The sequence below is a fragment of the Pongo pygmaeus genome, chromosome 11 (assembly GCF_028885625.2).
Source record: "Pongo pygmaeus isolate AG05252 chromosome 11, NHGRI_mPonPyg2-v2.0_pri, whole genome shotgun sequence".
NCBI classification, from domain to species: Eukaryota; Metazoa; Chordata; class Mammalia; order Primates; family Hominidae; genus Pongo; species Pongo pygmaeus.
This window is the reverse complement of record NC_072384.2, coordinates 57,599,184-57,623,525: the sequence shown is the minus strand read 5'-3', so window position 1 is coordinate 57,623,525 and position 24,342 is coordinate 57,599,184. Positions and strand designations below refer to the sequence as shown.

The 24,342-nt window shown below is 38.5% G+C and overlaps 1 protein-coding gene across 4 annotated transcripts in view; it reads right to left on the bottom strand.

Annotated features, from left to right (window-relative positions):
• The window catches only part of UPP2 (uridine phosphorylase 2), a 263,527-nt gene that overhangs the window by 17,488 nt on the left and 221,697 nt on the right, over positions 1–24,342 (bottom strand). For 2 of the 4 annotated variants that reach the window (XR_008501057.2, XR_010122836.1), the window contains exons 2-4: positions 13,019–13,136; positions 3,959–4,117; positions 1,277–1,391 (exon numbers count right to left, since the gene is read on the bottom strand). Coding sequence is in view for 2 of the 4 variants with exons in the window: in XM_054478033.1 (XP_054334008.1) it covers positions 1,277–1,391; positions 3,959–4,117; positions 13,019–13,136; positions 18,154–18,215 (454 nt within the window). In the remaining 2 variants the exon portion in view is untranslated. Of the gene's footprint in view, positions 1–1,276; positions 1,392–3,958; positions 4,118–13,018; positions 13,137–18,153; positions 18,405–24,342 lie in introns of those variants that run through there. The other 2 variants (XM_054478033.1, XM_054478032.2) reach the window with 2 other exon arrangements.

Sequence of the window (24,342 nt, the reverse complement as noted above, 5' to 3'; positions counted from 1 at the left end):
TGGTAACCGTAGCAGTCAGGACTTTACAATGCATGAATGTTGGCTATGAAGGCAGATCCTTGTAACCCACAACCCAAGAATTATGAGCAACTTTAATAGCTATGTTATCTGAAATTCATGCCCAAATGAGTAGTTCCCTACTACTGATTATTTGGGGTATTGTTGGATAAACTACAATCTAGAAGGATGCCTGGTCTAACACTTATTGCTAACACTCTACTTGTCTCTATGGATGAACATCCACAAAGGTCCTACTTTCTCCCAGATGTAAGGGCCTTGGCTGGACTTTATTCCTGGACCATGGCTGTGGAAAGGCCATCATCTTTTCCAACATGTCTGATTTCTAGTGAAGCATGGCTGAGCCATGGTGGCTTTGTGATGTTGAACACACCACTTCTCCAGCTACTTGTGTGAGGATTTCTGACATCCCTTTTTGCTCCATAAATGTCTAATTCTACCACCATTTCTTTTCCCAAATCTCAGCCCTTTTTATAATGTCCATTCAGTTCTATTGCCCTGTCAACCAAAATTCTCCATTTACCATGTGCAGTCTGTATTTGCACTTTGGTGACATGATAAAATCATACCCTGACAAGATGTGCTCCTTAAGAAAAAGCTGAAAGTTTTGAGGAAACCTCAAAACTTCATCACAACACATTCTGGAAGCAAAACCAAGGCCTCTTTACAGCTGCCTGACAGGCCTAAGAAGAAGGGAGGTCGGGAGGTTCTGTGAAAACTATAGGAAGCATCACTTACGCCTTCCCTGAAAGCTTGGCATGGTTTCTTTCTAGTGTACTGATGAGGAAAAGATACAGCCAATAGAGGTGACGTAGTAACTGATGTGAGCAAAAAGCAATGTTTTTCTAAGAGCTTTGCAGTTTGCTCACTTAGCTGATAAAACTGGGACATTTTTGTGATTTTTTTTTTTACTTGAACACACTTATTTCTGTCACTTTAAAAAACTCCTAAGACTTGAAATTCGCCCCTACCCTCAAAACATATCTTCTAGCAATTTTTCTACTCTTCCCTTTTTAAACACCTAAGACTATCCTGCAGTAGGCAGTAAGATCTCTCCCTGTGGGTTTCTATAAAGAAAAGAGGAAGAAAAGAAAAAGGCAATGTGGGCGGAATTCCTTAAATTTCCTCAAGTCCAGCCTTCTGACACTTTTTAGCCCATCTGGGCTTTTGCTGGGCTCTGAATAGGATGGTATATTTTGGCAGCTACCATGTATGTAAGGATCACTCAGTTCTAATAGTAGAAATCAATCCGTCTCACCTATTCCCCCTGATGTACCGATTCTAATAATGGTGACGTCGCTGCACCGTGCATGGTGGAGTAATTTGATGAGTTCATGAAGCATAATAGAAATGGAGGGGATGCCCATGCCGTGCTGTTGAGAGAAAGAGAAAGTCATCATACATCTTGCAAAGTGATACATGAACAGGACATATTTTCTTCCATCATTACAAGTTAACAGGCCTCAGATACATTTACATAATCATTAAGACTTTGCCAATGCTGAGGAAAATGTAAGTCCTCCCTAATTGGCGCCTACATGACATGCTGACAGATGTGTCCATCTGTGAAGATCAGAGGGAGGCATCTCACTGCCAGTTCTGTTGACTTCAGCCCTCATCAGTAAGAGCAGAAGGCGGGGATGGTGTGGTATACAGGTGTGTCGGGGCGGTGCCATTTCCCATCTTCCCACTGGGCTCTTCATGATGAGCCTTTGAAAAAGAGCTTTTTGCACGATTGACTTGATTTTGAGGAAATATAATTTTGGTTGCCAAATCATCAGTCTTTTTCAACCATACTAAATGAAATAGTGAATCCATTTCATTTGCTGTTAATTTTGTGTGCTCTGAAAGGTACTAGAGTAGAAACATGAGTTAGATTCCCCACTTAACAATTTTAAACTTATACTGAACATGGAAGTGAGTTTAAATTACTATAGATCATGACCATAGCCCTGTTTTTTTAGTATTCAGGACAGTGGAATCAGTGTCACCAGAAAAGGGATCAATCAACACAGGCTACAGGATTTAGCAACTCCTGGTGGCTACATGATGTCCTAATAACTCTCCAGAAAGATCCTCCATTCTGTAATTTGCAGAAACTGGAACTGAGTTCAAAACTGGTAGTAACTTCATTCCTCACATAACAGCAGAGAGTCAAATGTGCTCTTCAGTGTGTCCTACTTTTGGACAAAAAGACTTTGGAAAACCATTGGCCGTGACCATGATGTTTTCACCTGAGCTTCCTCCTTCTATCAAGAATGTTGAGCTATGGAAACTTCGAACCTCTGCGTTCCCCCTTTCTGGTTCCCATTGCATATGCCCTGACTGTCAAATGTTTAGTAAGCATCCTGGAGCCAGGAATCAAACTTGTATTGATTTGTATATCCAAGATTAACAAGTTTGGGACTTTGGAACTGGCTCTGTGACTAATGAGTAAACGCTCTAAGTATTATTTTTTCTTACCTGCAAATTAAGAAGATGAATTATTATTTGATCTATTAGATTCCTTCTAGTTCAGACATTTAGTAAGTTAATGATTGTCACTTATTATGTGACACGTTGATAAAATGACAAATGGACTTGTGCTGTCTTTCACACACACGCACCCCATTCAACCGCTCCTGGAGAGGAAGAATTTTCAAAGAAGGAATCACATTTGTCAATCCCCTGCCTGCCTAGTAAGACCTGTTTCTAATTGGTAACCTTGGCATCACACATATTTCAGGTCTTTTTCCCAGGCAGGACAGGATCAGTCTATTGCTGTTTTCATTTCTTACTCGGAAGTTTTACTGCTTATTTATGGTAGTGTCACATTTTTAAGAAACTTACTTTTTTATCCTTCTCCATTTACTATACAAAAAACAGTTATAGTCTAAAAGTCCAGCAAATGTTGGTAAGAAAAAATTTGCCAAGATCAGTGGATATTCAGCTTCCTTCTAATGTAGATATTCTGTAATGGTTTATTGAATGCACAAGTGAATAACTGAATGGACTCTCCCATTTGAGCAGGTTTCAGGCATTCTTGGCCCAGAGAGGAGATCAATTTAGCTGCCTTATTGGTGTTGCATAATTTTCCCTTCTTTACTGCAGGTTTTCATCAATGATTGTCCACACTGTAGGGCAATCAATGGATGATGCCTATTCCCTATGATAGGAGCCACTTACAGCTCAGTTCCTTAGAATTGCCACCCTGTGCAGGAGATTCTTCCCCTGTCCCCTGGCATGCCTGCCTGTGCCTCTTTTGAGGGTTGCACTGCCCAGAAATGTGATGGCTTCAGAGTTATTGCTTCAGAATACAGCCCTGTGCAGAGAGACAAACATGGGAAGGCAAATTGGATGCCTATGCACATACGCCCTCATCAGTGTGTGCCCAGCTGAGTCCAAGGGGGAAATGGTCTGTATCTTCCCTAAAACTGCAAATCATTCCCCTTTCATTTTGTCTTAGGACACTGTGTGCTTCCATAACTGTTCACATGTTCTAAATGCAGGAGAGTAATTCACAAGAGCTCAGTAGAAATGCATTAGTAGCTTTTCAGCGAGCTTATTATGGTGTTAAACAGCAGCACTTTAGCAGTCCTGAAAATTAGCCTCTGTGTACTAAAAGCTCAACATTCCCAAAGCTGGGTAAGGGATAGAAGAAGGAAAATTGCCGTGGCAGGGTTGAGGGGTGTTAACCAGTTACAAAGTAAAGAGAAAGGAGGGGTGCTTTGAGTATTTTCCCCCTAATTTGAATACCTAAGTGGTAACTAATAAACAAAAATGATGCTGCACGCTGTGTTCTGCCCTGGGGGCTTTTTCCAATAATGAACTCATACCTGGACACCTTGTTTGATTGTGTAAGAATGCGAAGCAGGAGGGAGAAAGAACTCCTACATGTAAAAGTTCCCACTTTTTTCTCTAGCCTGCAATGACTAGCTGAAATGCAACCATGGATACTTACACTGATGGCGAGCACAGGCCCAGTTTTGTACATACAGTATCTGTCTGTCCCAGCACAGATGTCTTTTATGTCTTCTTCAGCTTCCTCCAACCCGAGCTCCTTGTGCATAAACAGTGCAAATGCTTTCATTCTGTTGGGGCTCCCACCGACACAGACAAACTGTTAATAAAAATAAACAAGGGCCTGCCATAGTTACTGGGATAAGAACCACGGGTCAGTTTCAACTCTAATGTTTTTATTTTACTTTTTAGTTAATTTACTTAAGAGCACGTGTAGATGTCATGGTTTATGTTCCATGAATTAGCTAATTTGCATCATCCTGTAAATAAGGCAACAGATGCAAAATTTTTTGCACTAAATTTGTAAAGAAAATCACAAAATCAAAATAAATGTTGATATTATTCAAGGAGGTGTTTCCTGGTGTTTATGTTTATAGTGAACACCAACCAGCATCTTAAATTGACATAGTCAGCCTATTGTTGAGCATTACCATGAGATATGCTTAGGATGTAAGTTCTGAGGCCACAGCACGTAAGTGATGTAAGAGCAAAAGGAGAACTACCAGTTTTAGGTATGTTTTCTGATTCCCCATCGCCCATCATACATTTGTATTGTGAAATGGATTATGTGAACTTAAAATTTTAAAGGAATCATGTCAAGACTTTTAAATTTCTTATTCAGAAGAAATTCTCATGGAACAAGCCTTATTATTGTAAATGTGGGATCTCCCTGTGGCATTTCATCAATTCCAGTGATTTATTTTTGTTTTTGTTTTATTCACATTTTACCTTCTCTGAAATTAGGATAGGTGTTGCAGTCAAGAGTGTCTAATAGAAGATGGTAATACAGTTGTCTGGCAGTTACTCATACAACAGTCTGTTTAGGGGTACAGTAGCCCCAGAGACCAGGAATGGGAGAGGTGGATGCCAGGGAGAGGAGCAGAGAAGCACTACAGGTCAGCAAGAAGAGGGTGAGCAGTAGCAGACTCTCACACCCAGGAGGAAGCACAGGCCACAGCAAGGTGGCAAAAGTCAAGTCCTCCCGGATTCTGAAGTAAGTGGTGAGGAAAATGCAAAGAGAGAGACGACAACATAGTGGCGGGTCTGCCCTTTGAGGTTAGGTAAACCTGGCTTTGAACTCCAACCCCATCAGTGAGTAAGAAACTTGCTCAGTGTCACACAAATAATCTCTGTGCCTCAGAACATCTCCAAAATAGGAAAAACACAGTACCTCTCAGAGAGTTTTGAAAGAAGAACGTGAGATTGCATATGGCAAAGGACATTGCACAAGTCCAGACACGTTCTCAGTGATGTGCAAATGGTAACCATTATTTTTTATATCATGTAGCAATTTTCTATTCCTGCTTCTGAGCTTGCTTACTTTTCCTATATTGCAGAATTTAGTACAAATGAAGCTGGTTTGAGTCCTCTAGTGAGGAAAAGGCAGTTGGTGGTATCTGGCTGATGTGGGCAGCAATGGACAGAGGATTGGGAGGGCTAACAAGGTTCATCACAGGGATAAAGAATATCTGTCTAACAAAATACCTAACTGAGGTTATAGAATAGGTGGCCCCATTCACAAATGATTTACTCTAACTATTGGGTGGTCTGATTACATGATGCATCCTGTTTCCATTTAGCAATAATTCCTGAGCTACACTCTTTCTCAATTAGGGGTGTAATTTACCCGTATCCAGGCCCTCTGCTTCTCTTCTACCCTTAATATTGTCTTTTCTCTGCCTTCTTATGAGTTTCTCTGATGAAGCCTTAAGCTAGTAATGAACTGCAATAGGAGTCAGCCATGAAGGCTGGTAGCAAAGAGGTTAAGACCGTGGTTTCAGGTGAGTTTTAAACTTGTTATTGATAATTCATAGAATTTTCTTCTTTGTTGGTATGGATAGTTAAGACTTGGCTCACGATCTAAGTCCAAGGAAATTTTTTTTAACACAGTACAGTAGTTTGAAAATAACCTCATTGTGTGGTGCCAGTGAATGTAAATTACAACTATTCAGATTGACCATAAAACCAAAACAGATGTTAGAATAGCTTGTGGTTTGAATTCTCCTTTGAACTGTAGATATTGCTATAATCAACAGGAATTTTTGAATATTTCTGGAGACATAAAGATCATATGCACAGATAGAAGCAGCTTGGTTCTTAAAGCCTTCCTTACTCCTAAACCAGACTCACTAAACACCACCTCTGGGCACAATTTTCGGTCTGGCTGCTTTAATGAGAAGTAAAATATGGCTGAAGACCACCAACCAACATTGACCTTAAGTGACACTTACTGTGTTTATGTCTCAAACAAAATGATCAGTTGTCCTGGTTTTATCAAAGAAGTTAGAAACACACTGGGAAGGAGTCAGAGGCATTACAAAAATATGTTAAGGACTTTGCCTAATGACTGCCAGAAAAAAACTCAGCTTTAGATATCCCTAGTATCTTAAAAGTCTTAACTATGCCATGTCGTATTAATCTGGCCTATTGCATTTTATGCATTTTCTGTGTTAACAAGGGAATATAAATACATTCAAAATGCATATTACATGGTCTTATAAAGTAATAATTTTGCATATTACTAAAATTTCTAGTGAGAGATTAGAGGATACCAGTTAGTGATTTTATAAAAGACACATTTGGATGTTGATATCGAATAGATAACTTCTTTTTTTTTTTTTTTTTTAGAGTTCAATTTACTTATTTTTATTTTGTTGCTTGTGTTTTGGTATCTTACATAAGAAATCATTTCCTAATCCAAGGTCACAAAGATTTATGTCTATGTTTTCTTCTAACATTTTATAGAATTAAGCCTTATGTTTAGGTCTTTCATCCATTTTGAGTTAATTTTTGAATATGGTGTGAGATAGGGATCTAACTTTATTCTTTTGCATGTGGATATCTAGTTGTCCCAGCACCATTTGAAGAGATGATTCTTTTCACAATAAATCGTCTTAGTATGCTTGTTGAAAATCAGTTGTACATAAAGGTGAGAGTTTATTTCTGGTCTCTCGGTTCTGTTCTAGTGATCTTTATGTCTAGCCATATGTTAGTACCACACTGTCTTTATTATTATAGCTTTGTAATAAGTTTTGAAGTTGGGAAGTGTGAGTCCTCCAACTTTTTTCTCCTTTGTAAAAACTATTTTGGCTATCCTGCATTCCAGGCATTTTGATGTGGATTTTATTAGAAGCTTGTCAAGTTCTGCAAAATAGGCAACTGGAATTTTAATGGGAATTGCATTGAATCTGTAGATTATTTCTGGTAGTATAGTTATCTTAACAATATTAAATCTTGCAATCCATAAGCATAGGCTATCTTCCCATTTATTTAGAACTTTCAAAATTTCTTTCAATAATGCTTGTTGCTTTCAGAGTATAAGTTTGCACTTCTTTTGTTTATTTGGTTCCTGTATGTTCCTGTAAGGTCTATACATCCCACTTCAAGTTGCACAACATTGATTAAAAGTAGATTTTTAAACATTAAATATGTTTACTGTAATCCTTAGAGCAACCACTAAAACAAATAAGCAGAGAAACAAAACTGAAACAAAACAAAGAGATATAGTCAAAATATAACAGATAAATAAAAATGGAATATTTTTAAAATGTTCAACTATCCCAAAAGAAAGCTGGAAAGAGGAACAAAGAAATGGAAAGCAGAGGTTAATACACAGAAATCAAATATAAAATGGTAAACCTAAATCCAAACATATCAATAATTACATGAAATGCAAAGTGTCTAAGCACCCAATTAAGACACAGAGATTTTCAGAATGAATAAACAAACATATGCTCCAATTATATGCTGTATATAATGATAATGATACAGGCAGATTAAAAGTAAAAGAAGGGAAAAATATAGACCATGCAAACTTTAATCTAATGCTGGAATGACCATATTAATATCAAAATAGGCTTCAGAGCAAAGAAAATTACCAGGGACAAAGAAGGATATTCCATAACCATAAGAGTCAGTTTACCAAGAAGACATAACATTCAAAGTGTATAAAAACTAAAAACAGAGCTTAAAAAATAAAGCAAAAACTCACAAGCTTAGTTTGAGACTTCACCTCTCTCAGTAATGCATAGAACTAATGGAAAGGGAATCAGGAAGACTTAAATGTTAAACCTAAAACCATAAAAACCCTAGAAGAAAACCTAGGAAATACCATTCAGGACATAGGCATGGGCAAGGACTTCATGACTAAAACACCAAAAGCAATGGCAACAAAAGCCAAAATTGATAAATGGGATCTAATGAAAATAAAGAGCTTCTGCACAGCAAAAGAAACTACCATCAGAGTGAACAGGCAACCCACAGAATGGGAGAAAATTTTTGCAGTCTACTCATCTGACAAAGGGCTAACATCCAGAATCTACAATGAACTCAAACAAATTTACAAGAAAAAAACAACCCCATCAACAAGTGGGTGAAGGATACGAACAGACACTTCTCAAAAGAAGACATTTATGCAGCCAACAGACTCATGAAAAAATGCTCATCATCACTGGCCATCAGAGAAATGCAAATCAAAACCACAATGAGATACCATCTCACACCAGTTAGAATGGCAATCATTAAAAAGTCAGGAAACAACAGATGCTGGAGAGGATGTGGAGAAATAGGAACACTTTTACACTGTTGGTGGGACTGTAAACTAGTTCAACCATTGTGGAAGACAGTGTGGCGACTCCTCAAGGATCTAGAACTAGAAATACCATTTGACCCAGCCATCCCATTACTGGTTATATACCCAAAGGATTACAAATCATGCTGCCATAAAGACACATGCACATGTATGTTCATTGTGGCACTACTCACAATAGCAAAGACCCGGAACCAACCCAAATGTCCATCAATGATAGACTGGATTAAGAAAATGTGGCACATGTACACCATGGAATACTATACAGCCGTAAAAAAGGATGAGTTCATGTCCTTTGTAGGGACATGGATGAAGCTGGAAACCATCATTCTCAGCAAACTATCACAAGGACAAAAAACTAAACACCGCAAGTTGTCACCCATTGGTGGGAATTGAACAATGAGAACCCATGGACACAGGAAGGGGAACATCACACACCAGGGCCTGTTGTGCGGTGGGGGGAGTATATAACCTTAGGAGATATACCTAATGTAAATGACGAGTTAACGGGTGCAGCACACCAACATGGCACATGTATACATATGTAACAAACCTGCACGTTGTGCACACGTACCCTAGAACTTAAAATATAATAAAAAATTTTTCTTCTTTTCCAACATTAGCCTTTAATTCTATAAATTTCCTCTCAGCACTCTACCCACATTCTGTAGATATAATATGTTGTATTTTCATTTTTCCTCAGTTCAAAATATTTCCTACCTTCCCCTGAAATGTATATCCTGCTTTGTTTGGGTGGAGAATTTTATAAATGTCCATTAAATTTGAATAGATAACTTCTAAGGATCCTCCACCGTATGTATTAATTGTCTGAATCTTTCTAGTGAGTATGGCAGAGATTGATTAGCTGTTCACCTAAACAGTTTGCCCTTCTTTCTGGGCACCCAGCTAAACTTAACATCTCAGCCTCCTTTCCAGTTAGACGAGGTGATTTGTCTGAGTTCCAGTGACTAGAATTTGAGCAGAAGTAACGGGTACCATTTCCAGTCCTAGCCCATAGAAATCTCCCATCCTACAAGGAGGATGTATTGGTGACCCTACATATTGTCGCTCTCATCTGTTGGACAGGTGTTGACACACTGGGAAACAGCAATTTATGCCTTGAAGGAAACAGAGTAACAATTATGGAAGGAGCCTGGGTCCTCGAATCACCAGTTGTAGGGAAACCATCCATCAACCAAGAACTCCCACTTTGTACCTAATGTGAGTGAGAAGTAAACTTAAATTGTATTAAGCTACTGAGATTTTGCAGTAGCAAGTAGCAAAAATTTTTAAATATGGTAAGAATATGAAGGAAATTGGAGTGATTGCTGGAGTCTGAAGTTTCAGCTTTATACACACAGAGTTCTCCTTTCTTTGAAGATAATGCTGTTAATAATGATTATCATCTCTGTGAAGACAAGCCTGAGTTTTCAGGTACTGATGGATTATGTCCTCTTTTCTTAGCCATGACTGCTGACCTGGGATTTAAGGGACTCAAGAAATTGAATGTAGAATGTTCTCATTCAAAGAGAAGAACATGGCTGGAGGAAGGCAAGTTTCTGAGGAAACCATCTATGAGAATAAATCAGACTTTACATGCTACCTTGAAAAAATTCTAGTTCAGATTAAATGGCCAGTTCTGAACATTTGGGGCTAGGTTACCTGCTCCTCAATTTACAAACACACACACACATACACAAACACACACGCTTTTGCCTTCTATTCATCAAAATGGCTCAATCAGTAGAGTTGCTATCTGATGGGATAAAACATGTTTGAAATGGAGCATGTCTTTTTATCCAAAAGATAATTTACTGAAGGTTCACAACCAGGTGGGTGGTGAACGTATAAGGTTGGGTAGTGGTTATGACAGACAGTGTGTGAGAATAAGTGCTGAACAAAGTCTGGACAGGCAGACACATGAAGGTCTGGTTCCTGGGATTATAACCGAGATGAGACAACTATGTGTGCGCGCGTATGTGTGTGTGTGTGTGTGTGTGTGTGTCTGTGTGTGTGCGTGCGTGAGAGATACGTACATATGAGTCCCCTTATTTTTATCTCTAAAACAAAGCTTTCCATCGCAATAATTTCCCAGAAACTAATACTTGGAGTACTAAAAAGTACTAAAACATAGTGCTTTTGTTTTTTTGTTTTTGTTTTTGTGTTGTTTTGTTTTGTTTGAACAGAGAAAGAGCCATTATTTTTTTATCGGAGAAACCTAAGGTTTAATCTCAGCTGTTTGACTTACCAGCTGTGTTGTGCCTATTACAGACAAACATATATTATATATGTGTTATAACACTATGTATATATTTGAGCCTGGGTTTTCTCATCTGTAAAGTGGAGATAATAACTAGTTGCTGTGGGGGGTGAATGTACCATTTGCATGTGCCACACAGAGTCTCATATATAGAAAGCACTCCATAAATGGTAGAGGAGAGACAGACACCCAAGATATGTAGATAGCAAATCACTTTCTGTCTCAAATACGTATCTCAAGTCTTTTAAATGTACTAACCAGCTATGTGCCTTAGTTCATTAATTGTGAAAAGTCTTTCAATTAATCAGAGTCATCCCTAGACAAGGGTCCTGGGATATTATTGTGAGGCATGAACCTCAAATCTAACATTTGAATTCTGGTACAGTCTGGTTATTGAGTATTAAAGACCACCTTGATCAATGACTCTTGGAGCATAAGTAAACCAAAACAGCAGCAGGGGAAGAGGTTACATTGAGAAAATGAAGTGCAAGATAGAGGGAGGCCACACAAAGGCAAGGAGCACAGCCTGGAGAGGCGTGAAGAAAGGGTGGGTCACCTCGCTGCCAGGACACCCACCCACACCCTCACACCTTCCTTCCTAGGAGAGAGGGAGCAGGAGAAGGCCACTCAGCACCTACTAATCATAGGCATCATACATCTATTTCTTCTCATTTTCCCATCTTTTTTTCTTTCCCTCCCTCCTTCCTTACTTTCCTGTTCCCTTCCTTTTCTTCTGCCACCAACCTCTTCCTCCTCCTCCTTTTTAACCTTCCCCTCTTCTTCCTCCCCTTTCCTCACCTGCCTCTTGACCCACTGGGTAAGTGAAAGAGCTAGGATTAAATAATTATGGACTATCCTGAGTTACTGTGACTCAAAGGGTCCTCCTAGTGCAATGAGCAAGAACCCTAGAGATTGGACTTGGAAGAACTTGGTCCAGGTCTCAGCGCTACCACTCTATGGTGTAACTGTAACCTTCTTCCACCTCTCTGAACTTAATTTCCTTGTTTTATGGAGAGAGTTAATATCTGCTTAACCCACCTAAAAGAGTTAAATCTGCAGATATTAGTGAGATAGTAGATGTGACGCTTTTATTTTTGTTCTTGTAATTGCTAAAGAATGAAAAAGTCAGATGAAAACAGCGCGATTCTCCATTAGTGATAAGTTGATATAGTCTTTTGGAAAACAAAAGTTCTTTAAAAATTCAGTCTCTTTGACCGTTTCTGTGAATCACCCTAAGCAAATTGGCCTAAATGTAGAAAATCTTTAGGTACAAAATATTCATTTGATTCCTGTTTATAATGGAAAATATTTTAACACATAAGTCAATAATAGTCTCTCTAATGTATGGTATACCACTTGACACCCATAAATGATATGTTTCAAAAGAATGTAATAATATGGAGAAACGTTAACGATGTAAACCTAAATGATGAAGTGCAGAATGCAGTTATATAATTACAACTATTTTAAAGTCTATTCATTAAAAATGATTGAAAGAAAAAAATGAGTTGATCATGTCTATGTTTAGGTGGTAGGACTATTGGGTGTTTTTTAACTATCATATTCTTTTTTATATTCCCTATTTTAAATAATGTACACAAATTGCTTATATGTCAGATAAAATAAATAATGCAGAAGTACAATTTTATGGTAGTATTTAATAAATAATTTGTATGAAATATTTCTTATGAAACAAAAAAGTCTTAATATGAAATATTAGATAATGTTTATTTTCCAGAAGTGAAATAATATTATATTGTTAGTTTTGTTGAGTTATTTTTATGATTTAATAAAACAAGAACTAGTGAGATTAAGCTATAAATGTAGATGTTAAATAGTGAGCTGAATCTGTTAAAACATAATGAATTCTCAACACCCAGCAGTATTGTCAATAAAATTGTATTTATCTCCAGGGGCCAGAGTAGCCAAATAACATGTTTGCATTAGATTTAGTTTGGGAACCTTTATGTCTTGTTGAGGTGGAAATGATTGTTCATGATATACACATTCCAAATTGTTTCAGAGAATGAGTGTGACTTCAGTTCCTATTGGGACTTCGCTAGCCAAAGGTGCATAGATTATTTTGGCAAGGTAAGAAGAAAAATTAGTAGAGAAAACTCAATCATTTTTCCTGAAATTAGAAATGTTTTTACCTTTACATCTCCAAACATTGCTGGTAGGTTGTGTGTTTTTGTTCCCAAATCCAAGTGATAGAGAATGTCTTCATCCATCGAATCCAAGTAAGGATTTTTAACATGAACAAACCTTTTTCTGGGAAAAAAAAATGACACAAAGAAGATATTAAAGAATTTTGAGAGAAAGCTAACAAGAAAGAAAGTCTGAACATAAACCTTCCTTTAGGGTTAAATTATTTGTTGAGAAGCAATGTAGTATAACAATAGTTATGGCTAATATTTGCTCACACTATGTGGCAAGCATAGCACTGAGCATGAAAATGGCATGAAAACTGCATATAACAAATGCATTAACTCATTTGTCCCATAACTGCTCTATTAGCTGGGTAAGATTAATAATTTGGTTTACAAAGAAGCCAAGGCTTACAGAAGTTGAGAAACTTGTGCAAGATTAACAACCAGTAAATTACGAAACAGTCATTTCTATTCAGTTCCGACTGTAATGGTCATCTAATTTCTTTGCATGGGAGGCTGTGGAATATAAACTACTGGGCTCTGGATTCAGTTTGCCTGGGTTCCAGTACAACCATATATATCCTAATTGTGCAACCTTGAGTAAGTTATTTGTATTTTATTTTATTTGTATTTTATTTTATCTTCTCAAAGTGTAGCATGCATAAGAATCAGCCGGACACTTCATGGACTCCTCTTCTGGAAATTCTGATTCAGTGAGTTGCTGATGTGTGTCCGAATTTGCATTTCTAGCAAGCTCCTCATTGGTCCTGATGTTGATGGTCTGTGGACAACACTTTGAATAGCACTGCCATTGAGGACTCCACCACCCATGCTGAATACACCACTTTCTATCCACCCCAGTGGCCATGGCCCTGGCTCAAACCCCCGTCACAGTAGTGCTAGCTAGAACACCAATCCTTCCTCTCTTTTATTTGTAAAATACCATGAAATGCAAGACAGTGAGCTGATGACGGCTATAAGAATGACCTTAATTCAATCTAGGTCATTCAATGAATGACCTTAATTCATCAATGACCTTAATGAATCTTAATTCATATTTATGAAGCATATCATTGTAGCTTTTGGTTATTTGGGTAGTAATCATATGCCACTAGAGTTATTAGTGATAAAAGGTATCTACCCCCACACCACAGTGGGTCAAGACGTCTTTGTCAAGAACTGTCTGGGACTTCTTTGTTCTTTGTTCCTCCCATTTCTGTCCACACGCCTGCCCTCTTCTCTTCTCTTCCATTCTCTTCTCTTCTCTTCTCTTCTCTTTCAGAGTTTTGCTCTGTCACCCAGGCTGGAGTGCAGTGGCCCAATCTCAGCTCACTGCAACCTCCGCCTCCTGGTTCAAGTGATTCTCCTGCCTCAGCCTCCTGAGTATCCGGGATTACAGGCACCTGCCACCATACCCAGCTAATTTTTGTATTGTTAGTAGAGATAGGATTTCACCATGTTGGCCAGGATGGTCTCGAACTTCTGACCTCAAGCGATCCACCCACCTTAGCCTCCCAAAGTGCTGGGATTACAGGTGTGAGCCGCCATGCCTGGCCTTTCCACATGCCTTTCATTCCATACACTTCAAAACATTTTACCAAGCCTTGCCTCTTCCTATATCTTTATTGATTCTCACTTTGGTTGTTCATTAAAATTACCAGGGAGCTTTATTTTTTTATCTTTTTTTTTTTATACTTTAAGTTTTAGGGTACATGTGCACAACGTGCAGGTTCGTTACATATGTATATACGTGCCATGTTGGTGTGCTGCACCCATTAACTCGTCATTTAACATTAGGTATATCTCCTAATGCTATCCCTTCCCCCTCCCCCCATCCCACAACAGGCCCCAGTGTGTGATGTTCCCCTTCCTGTGTCCATGTGTTCTCATTGTTCAATTCCCACCTATGAGTAAGAACATGCGGTGTTTGGTTTTTTGTCCTTGCGATAGTTTGCTGAGAATGATGGTTTCCAGCTTCAACCATGTCCCTACAAAGGACATGAACTCATCGTTTTTTATGGCTGCATAGTATTCCATGGTGTATATGTGCCACATTTTCTTAATCCAGTCTATCACTGTTGGACATTTGGGTTGGTTCCAGGTCTTTGCTATTGTCAATAGTGCTGCAATAAACATACATGTGTATGTGTCTTTATAGCAGCATGATTTGTAATCCTTTGGGTATATACCCGGTAATGGGATGGCTGGATCAAATGGTATTTCTAGTTCTAGATCCCTGAGGAGTCGCCACACTGACTTCCACAATGGTTGAACTAGTTTACAGTCCAACCAACAGTGTAAAAGTGTTCCTATTTCTCCACATCCTCTCCAGCACCTGTTGTTTCCTGACTTTTTAATGATTGCCATTCTAACTGGTGTGAGGTGGTATCTCATTGTGGTTTTGATTTGCATTTCTCTGATGGCCAGTGATGATGAGCATTTTTTCATGAGTCTGTTGGCTGCATAAATGTCTTCTTTTGAGAAGTGTCTGTTCGTATCCTTCACCCACTTGTTGATGGGGTTGTTTTTTTCTTGTAAATTTGTTTGAATTCATTGTAGATTCTGGATATTAGCCCTTTGTCAGATGAGAAGATTGCAAAAATTTTCTCCCATTCTGTGGGTTGCCTGTTCACTCTGATGGTAGTTTCTTTTGCTGTGCAGAAGCTCTTTATTTTAATTAGATCCCATTTATCAATTTTGGCTTTTGTTGCCATTGCTTTTGGTGTTCAGGGAGCTTTAAAAAAAAAAAAAAAAAACACTGGTGACCAGGCGCTAATTAATTTAGACTCTCTGTATTTTAAATCTAAAGATTTTAAGTATTTTTAAAATCTTCTCAAATGATCTTTAGTGCAGCCAAAGTTGAGAACCCCTGCTTCAGGCCTTTGTCCTTCAAACATCCTTCCCCCTTTCTTCCACTTTTCACCTATCAAAATTCCAATTTTCCTTCATGGTCCAATTCAAATATTACCTCTTCCATGAAGGCTTTTCCAAGCATCTTCTCTCCTTGGTCAGTATTAATTTTTTTCTCACTGTGTTCCGAAAGCATTTGTTTCATGCTAATGCTGGTAGATAGCATTTCATATTGTAATATAGTTAAGTTTCCATCCCTCTAGAAAGACTGCGAATCTCCTGATGCAAGCTATCTCAGATATCCTTTTTGAATCCCTAAGTTTTAACAAATTATATTGTTGAATTAAATTTAACTTTTCAGAAAGTGGAACAAAATACTATTAATTTCCTTCTCAAAAAAATCTAGAGTAATAGATTTTTAATTAGTTACTGGGTCATACATACCTTGTTTCAAAAATAAAGTATTCCATGGTGTTAGTACACATTACTACTACAGAACAAGCTTCAAAATCTCAAAGCAAAGGGACATTTCCTTTCTTCTCTTGTGAGGCAAGAATTTATCCCTAGTCCCTTGTTATACAGTGTGTGGTCAGTGAACCAGCAGCATCAGCAACACCTGGGGAGCTCGTTAGGAATGCAAAATCTTAGATTCCACCCCATACCTGCTGAATCAAAATCTGCATTTTAACAGACTCTGTGTGATTCACATGCACATTAAAGTTTGACAAACACTGCCATCAACTTTTTCTTCCGAATTCTATTACACTTTCTGTTTCACTCTGCCAAGACTACTTTCATGACCTGGAAATATTCCTTTGGATTCCCAACTGAATCTATGAATCATTACTCTGTAAAAGAGTCTTATTCCTCTACCCTAGTGATTCCAAACTCTAGCTACATATCAGAACCACCAGGGGCACTTTAAAGAGTACTTATCCCTAGACCCTATCTCTAGAAATTTGGATTGACTTGGTCAAGGAGACCTGGGCTTTGGTGTTTTTAAAAATCACTGATCTATACTATTCTTCCTATCTTCAAGGAGAAATTCTCCAACTAGCAGAGCCATTAATTATTTTCATTTGTATTAATTATAATACTATTAATTCATTAGGATTAGTTTTCCTTGATGCCCTGTCCCAATGTCTAATGATTTCTCAATTAGAAAATTTGAGGGACTGTCTATAGAAGTTTCTTGTTTCACTGGGCTCATCGAGAAGCACTTCTAAGATGATCACTCTATCAGTACCAAAGAAAAACCTTGTTTGGGATTTCACGCCAAATTCTACCCAATATGAATGTAGTTTTTGCACTACTTTGATTTTTCCAAAATATATAATTTTTACTAAATAGCTTTGTATGTGGTGTTGTCTCTTCAAGCTTTTTCCTTTTCCTAACACATAGAATAGTCTTTTTAGTAAATCATGACAAATTACACTACATGATGAGTATTAAATATTGGTAACCAAAAGAAAGTGCTGGCTGGGAAGAAGTCTTTCCATTTGCCATTACCTTCATCTTCAGAATTTTTCCTTTTCTCTTTCTCCTGGGCTTCCCTGCGGAAGGGAACATGCAGGAGGCTACCTCTGTCTGGGATGGGCAAATGGAGTGTTTTCTGAAATGCTGACATCATGGAGGCTCTAAGCAACACATTTCACACAACTCTCAGGAAATCAGAGGGAACCAGCAAAATCTCCTTATGCCTCATGATGATTAATGCTCTGTTGTGTTCTGTTAACCTGGGGCAGGAACTGGAGCTAAATTTGTAGACAGCTTCAGCAATTTTATATCTACCCATGAGATGAATCGCATAGATGGTATTTCAGAAGTAAATTCTATGTAAGGTCCATCACAAAGCATATGAAGTCACTCCACAATATCCTGCAATACAATTAAACCTCCCTCAGGCACTGGGAGGCCCTTTTAATTATTTCTCACTTGCAGCCCATTGTCTTGGAATTAAGGGCTGAACTCTATAGTGAGTCCCAGGCTGAATGAACCTTGAATGTGTTTACTACTGAAGGTTGGCTAAACTTTTGCATGTTTTTTGTGATTTATTTTGCCCCATTTTCTTAGATGAGCCAACCCCTAACCCCCAAAACCAAGGAGTAAAAATGTCATTGAAAATACATTTTGCATTGTTTTTATTGCTTTATGAGCTGTATCCAGTGATATAATCTCTACATTTAAGAAATTTGCTTAACTGTAGCGGCCCATTATCTAATCATTTAATACAAAATCCTAGGAGCATCCATCAATCAAAACAAATTTAAAAAATCAAAATTACTCACCCAATGTATGTATTCCTGTCAGATTTCATGGAACTATTGGAGACAGGTATAACCGAAGCCATTCTCTCTACTATGTGAATAGTCACTCTTAAATTGATGTCAAGAAAGAGAAATATTGTGACTTGCTATTAAATTATAGATCTGGTCACAATAGTTCAGTTCCCAGTTAGAATGATACCCTCTCTTAAAACTTAGGTTTTCCTGTGAAATTGCTAAGAAAATTTTTCCTTTAGCATTTTAAATTTTCCTATCAAATAAAAAAGGCCCTCCCTGACATGCCTTTTATACCACAGCCCAGCTGTCAGAGCAGCACTTCCTCAAGAAGATAGGCCCCCTTTGAAGGTGTGGCATCCTAGCTCTTTGACCAGGTTGGTTAGCTTGTTAACTATTGGTGAGAACCTTTCCCTTACATCTGTCCTTGATCCCAACACAGGTTTGATGTTGCAAACAGGCTTATTTGCTTTGAGACAACTGTATACGGATACAAGTCCTCTTTTGGTTTCTATGACATGCCTACCAGGTCTTCTCAAAACTGTGTCCAGTACATACGAGAACTTCCAGTTCTCAAACATTTCAGTTCCCCATCTCCATCCAGCCCCTCACCAACTTGTTTTCTTTCTTTGTCATCACAAGTTAAGAAAGCATCCAAAGTCTGGACCTCGGAATGTCCCTTTATCTGAACTTTGCTCATTCCAGTTCACACAGAAGAACTGATAATTAAACAAAACTTATTTCCCAGGGCCTCTTTCTTTAGTTAAACTGTAGGCCATTGGTAAAATTTATTGAACTAGGGGTTAATCCACATGGAATAATAATACAGCATAGTATTTTCAGAAAATGGAGTCTCTGCCAAGAAAGGCATGAATTCACTACTTTCGTTAATGCTTCTCACTTTTCACTTTTGGGACGGAAAAATCTAGAAAACTAGACAACTTCATCCTGATCTTTTTTCCCTTCACTCCCATAGCAATCAGCTGAAGTTCTATGCTGGTGAGAGCTTCAAGAATGTAGTCTCATGGCTTTCAGGCAAATCAGAACCTAAAATGTCTATAAATGCCAAACAGCAGCAAATACAAGACACCTCCTAATATGCTTGGATTTCTTTCCAAGAATGTGCATCACAGTCAAGAATCAAGTGCTCATATCCTAACTGAGTTCTCCATGTTAGAAGATGATCCTTTTCCTGGTGACAGTCATTCTTGGCAAATTCTTTGAATGCCACACTGGCCTCCTTTGGTCCATCTTGGTCAGAAGCAAAGTTTACAGAATAGGAAGGAAAAAGAATAGGGGACTCTATGTTGGGGAATCCATGTAGCCTAAATCTTGCCACTGTTACCACCAACTAGACGTTTGCAACTGTGCCCAGATATCAAAAAATTCCTGAGGACACTTATCCTGGAAAAGGTAATGATGACTATGAGGCAAAATAGTCTTTAACATGTGTGTTGCCTTTGTAACTTAGAACAGTAGTTCTTGTTGATAGCTTGTATACATCTGTCTCTTACCTCCTGACTCATCTCAGGCTGGTCTACCTGCTGCTCCTTCCCAAACCACTGGCAATTTTGAGACTCAACATACTCACTCACTACCGCTGGCACCAGCACACCTTTATTTGATATTCCATGCCATATCTCTCAATTTTATTTTTAAGGTATAATGAGGAGAACCACCAATTTCAATCTGGCATTTACCTCTGGCTTTGAGAGGCAAAAGTGTTAGCTAATTGGATAAGTGTTCAGTAATTAATTACCACAGTGAATTAACTAGGTTGATTAACATGTCTGTTTCCAGTACAGATTCAGTCAACCAGTGATCTTGATCACTAACAGTGCCAGGTAATGCCATCTAAGATTTATGGACCCCATGTAACAACTCGGTCAGACATTAAGGCAAGTAATTGTCATTTGGATGAAGTTCAGAATAATCTTGTGGAATCTATAAAAGTTGATGAAAGTAGAATACTAGTTAATGCCTTCTGGGCAGTCTTAAATTATTCTCCCCACTTTTCAATCTTCTCAAGACTCGATCCTGCTCTTATGGTAGGTTGTTTCTCAGCAATGCTTTTTGATTGACTGTATTGCAAAAGGCCAGTCACCTGAAGAGCATGGGAAAAGGTTTCATTTTTAAAAATTATGCACACAGGAGTGCACAAGGCAAACTCAGACCTGGCCAATGGGTAATTTGCAAACAAAGGCTGTGTGCCAGGCACAGCCCATGACTCAGTCCAGCCTTGTGATCAGGAGGGTCTTGCATCAGATCTGCCAAATCCATGCTCCATGGTATCTGGCCTGAGATAAAACACTTCACTTCCTACCGTCTTCCTTTATGATGCTGGCACTATTACATTCTCAATTCCATTACAACTTTCTATCTGGCTTAATTTTGTCCTTGAACCTCTAATATTAGAAAAAGAAAGCACAGTCTTGATGTACAACTGGATAGCATTTAGGCCTCCCTGAGACCATGCTTTTGTGCTCTTTCCCTGCCTGCTAGACTAGCCCTGGGACCAGAGTCTCAATTCTTAGATGCCTCTCCATGGGGTATCAGCAAAGGTTGTATTGGTTCACCTGAGGCTGCAGCAGGCACCCCTGCCCAGAAGACACTGCCCCTTACACATGCACATGCACACTAGCCTTACAGCCTATGGGAGTAGGGGTGTCAATGCACAGCAAAGTCCTCACATCTCCTCCTTCTTTGGCGGGTCTCAGAGTGGGGATGGGGTAACCAAGAGCCCTTTCCTCCTGCCACATCAGATTCCCCTGGCTCTTCCATTCAGCCCACAGCACCAGCAGTGGCTTGAGAGAGCTCCAAAAATGTCCTAAGCTATCCATTCTGAGGCTAAGCAGTTTACATTTTCATTTATTCATTCAATAAATATTAACTGAGCATACACCATGCTCCAGAAAGTCTAGGAAGTGCTGAAGATAAAGGCACGAAAAAGACAGTTCTTGCTTCTTTTCTTCCACAAAAATATTGACATTCCATGAATAAAGAAAATGCAAGTTACCACACTCCTCATACTATCCTTTTATATGTTAAAACACATATACTAAGTGTAAATTCAGCATTCTGTCCTTCGTGACAAATAACTAAAACTAATTAAAGATCTTTTGATCTTTCCTTGAGTGTTTATTTTCCGATAAATAGGTTATAGCTGCCTCAAAACCTTTGTATAAAAGAGGAGCTATTAAAAATGTACAATTTTTTGTGGTATAGAAGTGTTATGGACACAGGAAGGGGAACATCACACTTCGGGGACTGTTGTGGGTTGGGGGGAGGGGGGAGGGATAGCATTGGGAGATATACCTAATGCTAGATGACGAGTTGGTGGGTGCAGCACACCAGCATGGCACATGTATACATATGTAACTTACCTGCACATTGGGCACATGTACCATAAAACCTAAAGTATAATAATAGTAATAATAATAATAATAATAAAAGAAAAAAAAAAGAAGTGTTATAGTTTAACATTATTACAGATATGTGCAAAGAAAATGTACAGTATTTTCTATTAGCTATCCAATCTTTCTCACTGTACCCACCCTCCTGGAAGATAGAGCAGAGGACAGTGTTTTTAAACTTGCCAATTAACAGCATCTCTGTCTTTGGTTTAAATAGTCTCATTTAGATGATTTATTTTCTTTTAGATATGCATTCATCCAATTTCTTCCTTGTGCCCACTGCTCCCATCTGAGGTGACACGTACTAAATGGAATGGTGGGGATGAGCAAGGAGGAAGAGAAGGGCTCCTGGATCCATGTGCTCAGTTCCTTGTATTATCCCTTGGCTCTATGTGATGTTGCAGCTCAGGCATTGTCCGCTGTTTTCTCTTGAGGGACCTGTGGCTACTTAGGTGTAGTCTATGGGTCCTTGAATGGGCTCACTGAGATGCAGCTGGCCCCATCTGGCCCTAAGGGAGCATTATGCTGGCCCTCCCCCTCACCATCTTGGATGCGGGCCTAAGCTGAATATGGAGATTCTGCTAGAGAATCACAACCTTTCTTAGGCTGCCTCGAAGGATGCAGGCCTCTGGCTCCAGTGTTCTCAGGCTGGCCTATGCCTAGTTGGATAGGGATAGCACCCTTCTCCTTTATTTTCACCCCCAAGGGTGGGTGGTCACCGCAGACCTTGGCCTGCCTCTTGCACCATTTCTCCTGCCCTCTCACTCTCATAATTAGAAGAGGAGACCCTCTTTGTACTTTTTCTCTCTGTCTTATGTTAATTTCCCTTATATCCTATCCTGAGTTCTCTCTGGTTTCTAGCAATCTCCGTGTTCAAGTCCAGACCTAGGTTTTTTTTGTGTTAATGACAGTATAAACATATCTAAAATCTTTATTTTTCCTCACATTGCCTTATTAGGGACTCATAATTGCTATTGAAAGAATCCTAATTTCCTACTCTAACTCCCATTCCCCAGCAGATAGATGGGAGTGTGCACTATGAAAAAGGCCATGTATACAGAAAAGAAAAAACAAGATTAGTATTAGGTTTCAAAGTACTATATTATAATTATAAGCAAGAATTATATCCCTAGGACAAATGCTACAACCCTACAGTGTTTGTTTTGCTCTTTTTTGGAGGGTGTTTCCCTCCACAATTCTGTCAAAACGCACTGCTGTTCTAGGCAGGGCCAGGCAGAGGGGTGGCAGCGCAATGTTTGCACAGATACCTTCCCCCGAGGGTTAGTGTAGTGGAGGTTGACCCATGCTGAGGCCCTCGGGAGGATTGCAGCATTCCCTAATCCTTGCAAAGGACTGCAAGCTCTTGTTTCCAGTCTCAGGAGATGTGGTTATGTTGTAAAAGTTTTAATAATTGTGTATGAGAATTACAGATACAAAACAATGACATATTTTCCAGGACCCACAAGGCATTGACATCTGGAATCTTTATAAAGTTGAAATTTGCCTGAGGAGAATTTCTTCATTGACAAAATTTATTTTTTACCAGAATTATGCTTCCTAATATTTAGAGTATATATATATACTCGCACTCTCTCTCCCTCTCTCTCTATATATGTATAGAGAGAGAGAGAGGGAGCAAGAGAGAGAATGTATATAGAAAGAGATAGAAAAAAATATACATGTATATATAAAACCAGGAATTTCTCTTTGGACAATGATTAAAGTTAAGAAAATAACAAGTTTCAAATTGTGTGAACATTTATTTATAGGCTTTTGTAGGGATTTGAGTAGGGAGGATTTGACTATTGTCAACCATTCCAAAAAGGGTCTGTCTCCAGGTAAATGGAAATGCCATGTAAGAAGTGTCATACTTATCATGCAGTAAGTGATTATTAAGCACCTACTATGTGGTAAGTTTGTTAATGCTCGAAGATGAGTAATGACTTACTTTATTTTATTTTATTTTGTTCTGGTTCCTATTTTTTATCATGTTTTTAAAACTATAAAATATTTAATGTATATTACAAAGTATTCAGAAAAATTTAACATGTTCTTTTCTACCAAACTTAATATTAATTTGAAAACATTAAAATTAATCCATGTACAGTTGAGGATGTATCCAATCTCATTTCTTTCCCTTGCTCCCCAGATAAGTAAACATAACCCTAAAGTTGGGAAGTATACTTCTGGTTCGTGGGTTTTATAAGTTAAAGTATAGATTATAAAAAAATACTTTTGGTTCTTCTGTTTAAAAATTTTACCTTAATACTATCCCACTCTACCTTCCTTTACAACTTTATTTTCAAAAATTTAATATTATATATGCAATGATATCAAATTATTGTTAGACATAGGTCTAATTCATCAGATTACCATATAGTGATCTGTTATATGACATTACAACAATTTATCCATTCTCCTATTGATGGCCACTTATTGTTTGTTATTATATTTATTTATTTATTTATTTATTTGTTTGTTTATTTTTGAGACAGAGTCTTGCTCTGTCAGCTAGGCTGGAGTGCAGTGGCTCAATCTCAGCTCACTGCAACCTCTGCTTCCCAGGATCAAGCAATTCTCCTGCCTCAGCCTCCTGAGTAGCTGGGATTACAGGCGTGTGCCACCACGCCCAGCTAATTTTTGTATTTTTAGTAGAGATGGGGTTTCACCATGTTGGCCAGGCTGGTCTCGAACTCCTGACCTCAGGTAATCCACCTGCCTTGGCCTCCCAAAGTGCTGGGATTACAGGCGTGAGCCACCACACCTGGCCCACTATTTTATTATT